This window comes from Lichenostomus cassidix, chromosome 13 (genome assembly GCF_008360975.1).
Source record: "Lichenostomus cassidix isolate B80296 chromosome 13, HeHo_3.0, whole genome shotgun sequence".
Taxonomy (NCBI): Eukaryota; Metazoa; Chordata; class Aves; order Passeriformes; family Meliphagidae; genus Lichenostomus; species Lichenostomus cassidix.
In genome coordinates this window covers 10,835,341-10,849,627 of record NC_139494.1, presented here as the reverse complement: position 1 = coordinate 10,849,627, position 14,287 = coordinate 10,835,341, and the positions used below count along the sequence as shown (strand labels likewise).

Below are 14,287 nucleotides of genomic sequence, written 5' to 3'. Positions count from 1 at the left end.
GGACGAGAGGAGCCTTAAACTGCCGAAGAAGAGGTTTAGGTTGGACATCAGGAGGAATTTCTTCGCAGAAGGGGTGATCAGACATCGGAACGGGCTGTCCAGGGAGGTGTTTAAGGAAACGGGATGTGGCACTCGGTGCAGTGATGTGGTGGACACGGTGATGTTCGGTCCAAGGATGGGCTCGGTTAACTCAAGCGGTCTTCCCTAAGCTATTCGATTCTGTGACTCTGCAACCGCACGGGCCGAGGCTGGCGGGTGGCTGAGTCACCGCGCGGGCGAGAAGATGAAGAAAACGTTAATTTCGGGGCGGCTGCCCGCCGTCCCCTCACGCCGCCCCGGGCCGCTCAGCCCACAGCCGCCGCCTCAGGGCGCGAGCCCCGCCCGCCCTCAGCGCCCGCCCCGCCCCGCGGCACGTGACCCCCGGGGGGAGGCGGGCGGGGGGGCGCGCGCTCTGCACCTGTCAGTCAGCGCGTCACTTCCGCCCGTCGCCGCCGCTGCCGTCGGGGACCCCCCGCTCGCGGCTCGGAGCTCGGAGCGGCTGTGAGGCACGGACGGCGCCGGGTCCGGCAGCGCGGCGGCCGCGGCACAGGACGCGGGCAGCGGCCGGCGGAGGAAGGCTGCGAGCACAGCGGAGCGGCGAGGAGAGGCCCGCGCCGGCCCCCGGGGTAGGAAGAGGCGGAGGAACCTGCTGGTGGTGCTGAGGACGGCGGGGAGGGCGAGTCACCCGGCAACGGTGAGGGGCGCGGGGCGCATGCGCGGGGGGTCCCCGCTCGGGCTGGTCGGTGTCACCTCAGGCTTCAGGAACCTTCTGGCACCGGCGCCGAGCGGGGCGCGGGAACTTCCTCCTGCCGAGTTGCTGGAGCCGCTGCGGGGAGCTGTCAAGAGGCGGGAGCGTCTCCCAGGCTGGTGGCGGTGGGACCTCGCAGGCAGCTCTGACAGCCCGGCTCCCGCAGGAGTTGTGTGCCCAGGCTGTTCCCTCCTCCCACGGACCAGCCTGGTCCCCCTGCGATGGGGTTGGCGCGCTGACAGCATCAGCCTCGCAGCTCCCTGACAGCACCAGCCTCGCAGCTCCCTGCCAGCCGAGTTGGTCCCAGAAGTTGAAAGAAGGGCAGTCAATTAATCGCCCGTGATCACGAAGGGAGCGCTGGGTCATGGGCTTAACGCGTCAGCCTGAGATCAAATGTATCTTCCGAGGGGTTTGTGGGTGTGGGTTTCCATTGTTCATGGAAGCTCCTTAGGGATTTGAACATTTGAGTGGAAATGTTTCTTGCTAGCAAAAAGTTGCCGTAACATGAGATGTGCCAGTGTTGGGGTGCTCCTTCCAGGTTTGGAGAAAACCCCATAAAAAAAAAAGCCTGTCATCATACACTGCAATGCCAGCTTTTAATGCACAGCTCTCTTACTCTCAAATTCCTTGGTCTGGCTGCATTTTAAGAAATTTTTACAGAATTTCTTACTGCTGTCAGGCTCAAGATGGGGAAAAGCAGTAACAGATGAAGAAAGTAAATACCGCCTAATAACGCTTGCCTGTTCGAAAAAAAACAAAAGAAAGTGAATATATGAAAACCTACACAGTTGTTTATTTTTTTTTTTGGCATGTGTTCCTGAATGTCCTCGGGGATGGAATTGTTAATATGTGAGTTTAGAACAAATTGTTAAACTGGATTAGCATTTAGGTTTGAAGTTTTTCTGTCTTCCATGCAGTTTAATCTGCCAACATAAGAAGAATAGAAAGCTGGTTTGTTGGCCTATATTATAAGCAGTTTAGCTATGTTGTTTGTTTTCTTTTTTTTTTACTGCTCATTACTCGTAAATTGCTTTATGTGTTCTTTGTTGCATAGACTTGGAGATGTTTGGAATCTCTTTTAATCTTCTTTGTCTATATTTTATACATTGTTTGGCTCCATAGGGATCCTTTCCTTGTCTTGACTATGTAACAATAAGGAATCAAATATCTCAATGTTTTGAAAGCATCAAACTGGAAATTTGCAGTATTGTTTTAGAAAAATCAATCAAGTAGAGTGTCCTATGGTTACATTTAAGGAAGCTGACTCGGAGGAGCTCCTGGTAACTTTTAATGCTTGCAAATTTTGACATGGACAACATGTCAAAACATCTGAGTTTGGCAAATGGTAGTTTTTATCTGCTCGGTCTTAGTTTGGGCACTTGGTTTGTGTGCTGCTTGGAACACTGGAGTATCTTCTCACAGCTCATTAAAAGACTTAATTTAACGTTTGTCATGTGTGGCTCATACCCTGAGACTTGTGCAAGAAGTGAAGTTGCTTTCTAATGTACATAATGGCATGTTTGCAAAAGCAGGTGAGGCTGAGGAAATACTCTGTGCATTTGGAACGGGCATCAGTAAGTTCTGTGAGTCCCTGCTTGCTGTGTGGGAAGGCTTTATGGGGTAGATTTTTTTTCCTTTTCTAATACTCAGCCTTTTGATCTCTGGTCAAATGTTTATAGCTGAGTAGCGATGCCCTTTTCTAGGGCTCATTGGAAAGTGAGTAAAACCTGTCAAGTCTGGGGTGAGTTTTTAGTTTGGATTTTTTTTTTTTTTTTTCCTGTGGTTGTTCTCTGTTTTTTCCCATCCCCCACAAAAGAAGCTGCAGCTATATGGAAGAGGAAGTGATGTCGGTAAGAGCTTCAACTTGTCCTCTAATTCAGTGCATAGCACCAGGTTGATTTTACTGCCATATTAGCACACAAAAATCTAGTGGCCATTTAGGTGGGAGTGAAACAACTACGTGCAGGGCGGTTCATCATTTTCATCTGTGAGGATGAAGGATGGCAAACTCTTTTAACTTTTCCCCTTGCATTGCAGACCTAGTTGTGTACTGATCGTTTCAGATGTGAGGACTGTTACTTGAGAACTGAGAAATAACAATTTATCCAAAACATACGAGGAGGAGATACAGAATCGAGGGAATATTAAATCTTCTGTGAAGGGCTATGGAAGAGGGGGATTACAAACTGCATGACAAGTAACAAAGTGATGGCTCTATCAGTTTTTCAGCAGAGGGGCTGTATGTCTCCTGCCAAAACTGGATTCAGGCAGACAATACAAGAATTTTCCATTGCTCCCTGGAAAGTTAGTGAAATTGAGCAATTCAGTCTGCTGACTATTCTTTTCTGTAAGGTAAGAGATTTTACCTGCAAAAATTTTGTTTGAGAATGACTAGCTCTCAAGGCTTTGGTAAAGTCAGATTTATCTTCACAGTTTGTACTGGATTGATAGCCAGCTGTTGAGATTTGTGAAAGTTCAGTCAGTTCAGGGGAATTCTGTGGATTACTGCAGCCTAAAACATAATGTGTTTGTTACTGCATCTTCTACCAGGCTTTTTTTTTTTTTTTCCTTCTGTAGAGCTGATTTGTTTTGAAGTCTAAAAAACACAGTTTAGAAGGTCAAAACCTGTTATGCTTGCAACATATGAGTGGAGTCATTCACTACAAGAAATGGGTAATATTTTGCAGGACCATATTCTGATTAGTGAAAATAGTTATATTGTGACAATAGCAAACAGTTCTACTCTTGTGGTCTTTCCCCTGTGAATGTATGAAATCCTGTATATTTGTTTAAAAAAAAAAAAAAGAAAAAATATGCCAAATGAGCTTAAAATACAGATAGGGCTTTAGGTTTATGTTCAAACAGCTTGTAACAAAGACTGTGGTTGCGGAGCCTTTTTCCTATTGAGAGATTTAAATGGTTTTTATTTTCTTCACTGTTTGGACATTTCTCAGGATGTTTGGGTGGGGCATCTGCTCGATCTGAGCCCTGTATCTGGTGGGAACCCTGCACTGATTGTCCAGGTTCCAGTCTCGCTGGCAGCTCTCCTCATGTGTCTCTTCTGTTCAGTGTTCCCTGCAGTGTGCTCAGGATTAAAATTTGTGCTCAGCTGTGTAGGATAATAATGCATGGACAAAACTGAAAAGGTGAGAGCTGGAATCTTATGAATGTGGTTCTTTCTTCCTTTATGCTCTTTTTTAAAGTGTGTATGTTTGAAAGATTTTTCTCCCCTTTTTTCTGAACTTCACATTTAATAAAATCTTTTGTTGTCTTGGCACTCTTGTAATGCAATCAGGTTAGTTAATTTTAGCCTGCAATGTAACTTTTAACCTTAGGATTTCTGGTAGTGTCTTCAAATTTAGTCACAATCAAGTTTTGACAGGATACCTCAGTACCAGACCTCTTTTTTCAGATTGGATTTTATTTTTTTTTTCTTTCCCCATCTCTTGAAATTCAAAGAATCATTGCTACAGAATTGAACTCTTCATTGCAATGCCTTTCTCCTGCAGTGGGGATGCTGAGCCTGTCCTTTATTTTGGAGGCACGTGCTCATGGTTCTGACAGAGGCAGTGTTTCGATAGTGAAGAGGCTGTGTAACCATTTTGTAATCTGCTGAGTTCCATTGTGTATTTCTGTTTACCTGTTTGGGGGGGGGAGAAACAAGCTGATGATAAATGTACGTAATAAGATAACTTATGTATAATGAATTAAGTGCATTATATATTTATAATTTGCTTTTTTGGTGTCTCTGAGGTAGCTTGATGTCTGTTCCAAAGTCTGTTTTAACAGCAGTGACAATTGTTAAATTGCTTTGGTTTTATAACGTGGAGCTCCCAAGTTGCATAGTTTTACTGATAATTTCTTCCTGTCTGATACCTTACTGGACTTTTATAGTGCCATTGCACTGAAGTTCTGCATTATCTGGTGCAGGGCCAACGAGACGTGTGTGGTTGGTGGAGTAGAGCTTTGCATTGGGGGGCGGCAAGTAGGATGAATATAATTAGCTGTTACACAAGATACAAAAGCCTTTTTATTTATTAACTACTGTTGTTAAGAATGTGATGGGATCTGTGTGAGCAGGAAGTTTCTTTATAATTCTGCACATGTGCATTGGCAGCAGCAGATGAGAGCAAATCTGGCAGTGTGTGGTGGTGGGTGTGAGGCACTGAGCAAACATCTACTTTTTCTGGTATCGCTGATGGTTTTATTTTCTTGCTACAATGCCGTTGGAGGATTATGAGTTGCTGTAATGCTGTTAAAAAGCCTTTGGATTTTATCTAGTAAGTGAATATAAAATGTTGGTTTTGCATATCAAAAACAGCTAACATTTTGCTGATCTCTCAGCTTGTTCTTTAAAAGTGTAGATTTTTTTTTTAATGTTGCTTACATCAATTATTGTATTTGAGATTTTTCTAATAGGTGGGATCTGCCTCTCCTAAAAGTCTGTGAAGGATGGGCTTTTTCAGAGAGTGTGATCAGGTTCTGTCAACTGAAATTGTAGAATAAACTTTATTCACTGGAAAATAAATACTAATCAGTATTATGGTTTCTTGGGTTGTAAACGAAAAAACCCAAAATCCAGAATTCTATTACTTTTACTTATGTCTCTCCCAGAGGAGCTTTCGTGAGGTGTTTTGTTGCTTTCTTGCGTGGTAAGGACATAAAGGCTTAAGTTAAATTGTTTTAATTTGTAAATTAGAAGGCTTGCTACCACATTCCCAGGAAACAAAAATTGCGTTAGACTTGCATTCCACTAAATCTTATGTTGTATTTTTTGTGCTGCTATTTGCTTTGTCAGTATAACCAGTATTTTGTTAGTTGAGCAGTTTTTGACACTATATCTCAGAAGTGCTGGTGGCAAACGATGGAGAATTTCTGCTAATAGAGTTGAGGTTTAGTGTGTGAGTGCACATGTGAAGGCATACACAGGCAAGTAGTTCATTATTTAAAGAGCTGGCATTCATGCTTCTGCTGACTCCTTTTGTGACTGTGTGTAGAACTGCAGTGAGCTGGTTTCCTTCTGATTCCTACTTCACCAAAAAGCAAAAAGGACAGTGAAGAGTTAGGAGCCATAATGGGAAATTAAGGGAGCAGGAAAGTCACATCTGCTTGAGAAGATATTTATTCCAACATGGATTCCTTCAACACTGCAATTTGAATTCTACAGTTATACTTCATTTCAAATTAATATACTTCATTAATGGGGATGGGGATTGTATTCCTAAGAAGACCAACTTATTAAATTTAAAATAATAACTGAGCCAAATTGTCTGATTTGCCGGTCTAGAGTTGTGACTAAAATACCTCTTGATAGCTGATTTCACTGACAGCCAAAAAAGAGGAAATCTTGCTTTAAGAATCTATTTTAAGCTAATCTTGCTGATTTTGAAACTTTTATTTTAAATAATTATTGTTTTGACTACTCAAATATATTAATGAGTACTGAAATGTGATTATTCTTTTTGCATGGAGGATGTTCTGTGTCTGTTCAAGCACAGGCACATTTTTGCATGCCTTTAGCTGTGCTCTCGAGACAAGTTTGTCCTTTTCTGTGTCCTGGATTTGTGGTAGTGTTCTGTTTGTGGGGTTTATTTCAGTTTGTCTTTTATAAAAATTTACACCAAGCCACATCCCCTCCCCAACCTGGCCATCTTTTCAGCTTTGACTGGATTAATTCAAACAAGTAAAATACTGTTTTTATTTGTTAGCTTAACAAAAGCTGAAAGTCAGATGAGCAAAAGCTCTTTTGTCCAAAAGCAGTTCATCCATTGGGAATGCTAGCAGTAATTTAAGTACACAAACAGCATAAAAATCAGTCAGTGTCAATTGTTACAGTTCTGACACACAACATTATAGAAAAATCAGTTTCCTTTTAACTCAGCAAAGCTTAAGAGTAAGGACAAGAGTGCTGGTTGCCTTTTTTTTTTAAACATAAATAGTGTGTAGTAGAGTAGTTGCTGAATTGGTGTGTGTGTTCTCCAGTGAGTTGGAACGCAGAAGTTTCCTGAGGAAGACTTCTTGCTCATGCTCATGCCTGGCAGCTGGCTCTGCGTGATGACATGAGGAGATGATTACATGAGGAGAGTTCCTGTGATTCCAAGTTGGAATCTGTGTCTTAAATCTTGACTATCATTTAGAAATTCTTAAAATCTGTTCTAACTTTGATAATTTCAAACTTAGCAAAAAAAAAAAAATCAATATTTTAACAGTATTTTTGCTGTAGGCATCCAGGGGGACATCACAGGTTTTGTCTAGCTGTAAGTCATAGAAGTAACAAATTACATTATTTTTCTATATCAAATATAAAGAACAAATATTTGAGGCACATTTTTTTGGTGGAGTTTTATTTATAAATAAATATTGTAGACAAGGAGCATTGATCTCCGTTGCTACTGGAGGATGAATGTGTGATCTTTTAGGACCTGGTTTGCAGGCGTGTGATGGTTCACAGGGCCACAGCACTGTGGGCTGAAAAAGCCAAAAAACTTGAGGTGTGTTTCCTGAGAAGCAGGGACAGGCCATTTTGTTGCTTTTTTTCCTATCTAAAAATCTTACAGTTCGTTTTTACTTCTGTGTATTTAAAAAAAAAAATCCACTGATGATGTTTGCTAATGCCACGAAATAGTATATTAAAAATAGAGCAGAACAGCGGTCAGTGTTAGCTTTGGGTTTGGCTTCAGAGGCGATACGAATTTCTTGCTGCATAAAACAAGCAAATAAAAGAATTGCTTAAATAGCTGAGACTTGTGGCAGAAATTCTACACGCAGAATTAATGTTTTCATTCCTATGGCATGGTTTCAGTTTGCAGCTCTTCTTTGTTTATTTTTACTTGTTGCTTCATTCCTTTGTTTTAAGGAAAGGTGGTGGAACCCTGAGGACTTTAATTTAAAATGATACCCATATATTATTTGTACTTCAGTCATTAATGTAAAAGCTGAACTAAATTAAAGTCTAAATTTTCATGTGTGTTCCTCAAATATTAACAGTTATACATGTGTTCTGTGGGGGTTTTAGTGGCATTTCATGTGTGGATGTAAATACTTCCTGACTTGCCAAGATAAGTGAAAGCGATTGCAATGGCAAAATGAAGCTCATGGTGCTGTTTTCCCAGCAGTCTCTGTGAAGAGCTTGCCTTAATAAAAAAACCAAATCAAATTTTTTAAAATAGTGCATGAGACCATTAAATCTACAATATAGAACAAAATTCTATGTTTTACCCTAATTTAAGATGTTTGGGCTCAATGTGTTGCAAAGGAAGTTGTAAGTTTTGTGCAGTCTCTTGTAAAATTGTGGTATAATATGTGGTTATAATAAGGTGTATTTTTAGTTTCCTGCATGTACAGTTTGCAGAGCATGATTGTGGGTTATGGATGTTTTTAAATATTTGTACTAACGAGGAGGGGAAGTAGATTGAAAAAGATGCAACCAAAATGCTTGTAATTAAAGTCCAGCTAGGTAGTTTTCTTTTGTGTGGAGTTCTTTTTGGTTGCTATTTTTTTTTTCCTTTCTTGACAGTACTCGTGAAGCATTTAGGTTGTGAAATTGTGAGGGGGAAGCATGTGCTCAAGGATCAGGATAATATGGGCAAAAGTAGAAATAGTTGACTGAATGGGTTAGCTCCTGTTTCCTGAGTTGTTTGATCAGGCCAAAAAAAGTATTAAACTCCACAGCATTGCTTAGTATTTGTAAAAGATTCTGGAAATAATCCTGAAGGTTACATGTCTTGTCCTAATTTTCATGTGTCAGTGAAGTGCTGCACTTCCTGAGCCAGGGGAGGTCAAGTGGGGAAGCTTTTGATCCATATAAAAAGTGGAGATAAAATGTTTAATTATTAACAGTTTTACAGTGTCGGAAATAGCAGGAAATAAAACTTGCTGGAAGTTGAATAACTTTCAGAGTTTCTAGCTCTTTCTAGATTTCGTGAATGTCAGATTAATTGTATCACAGCTTTTGAAGATACCAAAGCCTGAATTAAAAGAGAAAAGGCTGAAATCCTCTGAAAATAAACTGTTGCCTATAATGATGTATTGAAATGTGTGTATAAGTATGTGTGTATCTGAGAGGGTGAAAATGAGGCTTTCACTAATTTTTCTAGGTGATAATAAGCCATATAAAGCTTTCTTTAAAGTATAAACCTGGCTTGTAAATCCGGTTTTGCTCTAACAATGAGACAACCAGGCTGTTTCAACTTCATTGTTACGTTGCCAAGCCAGTTAAAATAGAAGTCTGTATTTTTTCTTTTTTTCATGCCTCTTGAATGAAATTAATATTCAGACAGCCTGTTCATCTGCTGCACCTGGCAAAAGTGGCTGAGCTTTCATGTCAGTGAACTGAGCATAAAGTTGCCTCTGCTGAGAAAGCTGGGCCTCAAGATTGTTCATTTAGTGCCAAATTATAAAGAAGTGGTTACTTCTAATTTGGTCTTTTTATTAGGTGATGTTTGTTTTGAAGGTTTGTTTGTTGGTTTTAGCAAGTCAGCCTGAAGCATTGTGGCAGATTCATCAAAGGTTTTCTCCCAGCTGCCCTTAACCCCACAGCTGGCCAGTGTGAGGTTTTCTGGTTCATTGTGGACAGGCTGACTTTGGTAGAACTTGAGAAAATAGCCTGTGTGCAACTTCAAGTTTTAAAATTCGCATGATATATTGGGATTGATTCAAATCTACTTACATGCAAAGATTATGTTGACTTTCATTTAATATACCAAAGCAATAAGAAAAATGGCTGTACAAAGCCTTCATAAATTATAGGAGGGTCATGAATTGCAACTGCTTCACTGTTGCAATCAGATTTGAACATGATGGGTTAAAAAAAAAAAAGTAAAGCCCATTGACTGGAATATAACCCTTCATTTTCTGTTGTCAGCTCACTTGGAATCTTGATCTCAGACCAGGATTCACTGGTGTGAGACTTAACAGGTTTAAAACCTGTGTGTCATACTAGGCAATAGACAGAGACAATTTAAACACTTTTAAACCTGAAATACTTTTTCCCTCTAGGCCTCAATGCACGAAAATGCTGAGGAGGTAGAAGCAGTCTTGTATAGAGCGTATGATAAACTCCCTTAGCAAATGGATGCTGTTTGGAGAGGATTGGGAGCATGAAAACTGCTTTATTCAAACTACTGAAAGTACTCTGGGTTCCTGTTGTGATAGTCTAATGAATGGTCTGGCATTTTGGGACTGAAACCAGAGGGGTTGGTTGTCAGGAATTTGCAAGTGAAGATGAAGTTTATTTGTCCTGATGTGGAACAGAAGCAAGAGCTGTTGTGGGGGAACAAAGGGAGGGAATGTACTTGTCTCCAGTTTGTCATATCAATCTCCAGTTATGAAACAGAAAGTTTCAGTGCATATACTTTGAACCTAGGGAAAGCCTATTTCTGTAATCATAAAGGCAATTATTGCTATGGTTTGTAGCTATTTTGAGAGCTGAGAAGATGACAAATGTCCAGATCTGGATTCTAAATAAAAGGTGGCAAAAATGTGGGTGGTTCTATGGAGTCTTGACTTGTGAGAAGTTGCTTCCTGTATTCAGATCTGATGATCACTTGGACTTGGAACTGGCAGTTAGGACACATAGTCACCTTGCTAGGAAAGGTGATCAGTATGACCGGAAACTGGTTGATTGTAAATGTTCCTTAGTGAGGATTTTGGTTTTGGTCTTGGTTTTTAAAGACAGTGTATTAAACCAGTGCCTGAGATCCTTGTAAAAATTTCATAGCCATTAAATATTTCAGTATGGTAGGTACTTTAAAACACTCTGTGTAACCTACTTAGCCCTCCTTGATTTTTTGGAAGAGGATTGAATGAGTCTGCAAATTATTTTATAATGGTAAAGATTTAGATGTCCTGTGCTAACTTTCACTTCAGGTTTGGTTAACTCATTAGTGAAAAAGGGGATTTGCTGTTTTGGGGACTCTCTCCTAAGCTGTGCTAATGTGGTCTTTTTGCTTTCTTGTTCAGAGCAAGGAACTGGTGATTTGACAAGGAGAATTCCTCTAACGTGATGTTTAGATTTGTGACTGAGTTTAAAACTGTTGAAAACTTGATGATCTAATAATATTTTCCTTATTTTCAGATTAACTGCTGAAGTACTGATCGGGTTCTGCTATTCTTCAATGAGGAACTACAGGCTGATCTTTTGCCATAATCTTAAACAACCATAAATGACAAAAGAATGCTTGGTCAGTGAGGGCAGCTGGCGCAGAAAGCGTTTTTCAAACTCGGCTGTTTAAGTACTCGGAGGTAGGTTTCTTGACTTGTTTTACTGGGAAGAAAAAAAAGAAAAGGAAGAATAAATTTCAGAATGTCTGATCTATTAGAATTTATCCATTAATAAACAGAGAATTTAAGATTGATTGCAGTGCTTTGACTAACAGCATATAATTCGTGTTCTGTGTGCCAGCCTTTACGAAAGTGACTGCTTGCATTTAAGCAAGTATGTTTTCTTTTCTTTTTATTATTTATTTTGAAAGGACAGTTTTTTCTTTGCTAGAAGAAATATTTTGGTTTTGACAGGATAACAGCTTGACTGAGTGACTTACACTGCCCTTTGTTATCTGTCTAGATCCTTTATCAAGCAAAGACTTGCAGGTGAAGCTTGAGCTTCTGCATGATAGAATGGTATCACTGAGTATCTAGAAACTAGCTTTGGGGGTTTTCAGTTCAGTAAAAATTTTAATTTGATGCAGGTGTTGAAAGCTTTATTTGTTGAAAGCTTTATTTCTGTAGACCAGAAAATGCCAAATATATTTTAAAGTTATTATAGTGCAGTTGTGTATCAGAAAATACTTAATCATTTAATCTAATTGAAACTTGGGGTTTTGGTTTGGTGTCATCCACTGGTTGCGTTTCCTGTTGAGGGGCTTTTGGGTTAAGTTCTGAAAGCCTGACTACTAAATGCTGTCAGAAAAAGTACTGAGGAATCTAACAAAGTACCTTAAAACTTAATTAGAAATTTTGTAACTAGCATTTTCTGCATTTTCTTTGCTGTATACATGTTTTTCTCAGTCCTCTGTTGAGGGTTGGACAGAACACCTCAGTGATAGTTGTTTATCGAGTTAGCTGTGTTTGGAGTAATTTCAGAACTGTCCATTAAATCAGTGAATTGATGGAGACAAACTAGAGAGTATTTGCATTGGGTGATTAAAACACTTTGTGTTACAGGTCAATGCTTTCAACAACATATACTGAAGTGTATTTTTTGGTTTTAATTCCTCTTATTGACAGAAAAGACAGCTTTGATTTTTGGCTGCAAAAAGATATGAGGAAGAGCTCCTCCCCTTCCTTGAGTAACTGCAACTCTGTTCTTGCTAACAAAATATTTGGAATTCCACTTGATGAGCTGCAGCAAGAAGGGCAACCAGACAATGAGGTTCCATTCATAGTCCGCCATGTTGTGGACTATATTGAGGAACATGGTAGGTATTACCTTGCTGTATGTAAAATCATGTATTTTACTGTTATTCTTACACAATAGATTGTGGGTTTTGAAGAATACTTGTTTTCTGAAGTTAATAATTTAATTGGATGTGATTTGGTTGTTTTGGATACTTCCTTTCTTTACTCCGTTATGTTTATCACTGTTTTCTAGCCAGCAGTAATGCAGCCAGCTCAGCAGGGCACCTCCTAGGAAATGCTGTGGTTTAGGTACTGCTAACATTTCCCATGTTATGTTATTGTTACCTGGGCACAAGAATGTGTGTGTTGGGAAGAGAGCTGCTGGAAGTCTTGCAAAACTGTTGCTCAGAAAATGTTTCAGTCAAGTATGGGAATTATGCGTATCTTACTATCAGTATTTTTTCTGATATATTTGCCCATACTGGAGCTAAAAGTTTATTTCTGCAATTTTTTTTCCAACTCAGGGGGTCTGGAACAAGAAGGACTTTTCCAAGTCAATGGGAATGCTGAGACAGTGGAGTGGCTCCGGCAACGATACGATAACGGAGAAGATGTGGACCTGGTTAAAGAAGCAGATGTACCCTCAGCTATTAGCCTTCTTAGATTTTTTCTTCAAGAACTTCCAGAGCCAGTTATTCCAGGCAGTTTGCACATACATTTGATGCAACTTTCTCAAGGTAATAACTGTTCTTGATTCAGAGATTTTATTTTACAATTTTAAGTGTAAAACCCAGTGTTGAGTTGAGATTTGTAGTGGTACTAAGGTGTCTTTGGTCTCTGTGTAATAATAATACTGCTGTGCACCTTGGTTGCAATGTTATCTGTCAGGACTGGACGTGGGGTTGAGGTATACTCACTTGGTGTGACATAGCATAATTCCCTTCTACTGCTGTAAAATCTCATGTGAAAATTGTTTTTTTCCTCTAGTCTTTGAATAGATGGCTGTGGATGGGTTTACATATGGATTGTTTTTAGCAGGCAAGACCCCATTTAGTTCCCTTTTGTTAAATATATGGAAAAAATTCACTTAAACGTGCAACTTACTGTCTTTGCTGCCTTTTTAAAAGTGTAAAATCAAGTTATTTCAGAAGGATGTAGAGTTATCTGTAACAAGGAAACCAAACCACATAAACCCTTAGATAGTGTTTCCAGATGCTAAAATTAGACTTTTGCTGTCCTCTAATTGGGTTTTGCCTGTCTGATAGACTTATCTCAGTTACTTTGCAGAAATTCATCATCAGCTGCATTTGAGGCAGAGGAATTGGTTAAAGAAATGCGGAAAGTGGTAGTAATTGTTGATCCATGTTAGGTCTGGTCTTTTCCCTCCTTTGCAGTCCTTCTATATCATTAGTTTAGGCTTAGTCCTCAGGGCTGACTTCATTATACAGCAAGGTGTGGCCTGTCTACATTTGTAGAGGCTCATTGCAGGCAGGTGGTTCCTCAAAGACAGGTGATTTGGGTAATTGAGGTGTGAATGTGATGATCCCAGTGCACTAGGCCGTGTGTCCCAGAGGTGTGTATGCATGCTTTAGTGCCAGAGGACTTCAGTTAGAGGTAAGAACGTTCTCCCTTTAGGTCTCTGGTTGTTTAGAACTTCAATTTCGGGACAGATTGGTTAGACAAAACATGGAGATGTGTATGTGCAAAGTGATCTAATTATCACCTCTCTCATGCTCCCTTTCTTTTCAAAGACCTGCATTGTTAAGTATTTTTAAAGTCTTTTTTTTTTTCCTGTTCAGTTTCCAAAATGCATTTCTAGAGTAAGTACTGTCAAAGAAATGTTCATTTCAGTGTCTTATGTGTTGAGGTTATTATTTTCTGTACCTCATTGCCTGTATTCAGCTACTGTAGATGTTGACTGTGTCTGAGTAAATGAAATCCTGCACAGTTCCTGCTTGCTGTTCCTCTATGTACACAACAGGGAATTTGCCTACTCTTTGCTTTGATATTAAGGACTAGGATATCTCTGCTCTCTCATGTAGAGAGGCAGAGATGGCTCATCATCTTCAAACGTACTTTTTCCTCTCCAACTGATCTGAGAAGAGTTTTCAAGTGTCTGAGAAAGAAGGGGAGGCTGCTTTGTATCAATTTTTCTCCCATTTT

At 40.0% G+C, this 14,287-nt stretch overlaps 1 protein-coding gene across 8 annotated transcripts in view; it reads left to right on the top strand.

The window, feature by feature from the left end:
- The first annotated feature begins 460 nt into the window (after positions 1–460).
- The window catches only part of FAM13B (family with sequence similarity 13 member B), a 44,605-nt gene continuing 30,778 nt past the window's right edge, over positions 461–14,287 (top strand). Inside the window, exons 1-4 of one of the 8 annotated variants that reach the window (XM_085073602.1) lie at positions 461–733; positions 10,863–11,029; positions 12,014–12,204; positions 12,649–12,861. In XM_085073602.1, the coding sequence (XP_084929728.1) occupies positions 12,048–12,204; positions 12,649–12,861 (370 nt within the window). In that variant the 5' untranslated portion in view covers positions 461–733; positions 10,863–11,029; positions 12,014–12,047. Of the gene's footprint in view, positions 734–3,381; positions 3,934–4,929; positions 5,068–10,862; positions 11,030–12,013; positions 12,205–12,648; positions 12,862–14,287 lie in introns of those variants that run through there. The other 7 variants (XM_085073599.1, XM_085073597.1, XM_085073601.1 and 4 more) reach the window with 7 other exon arrangements.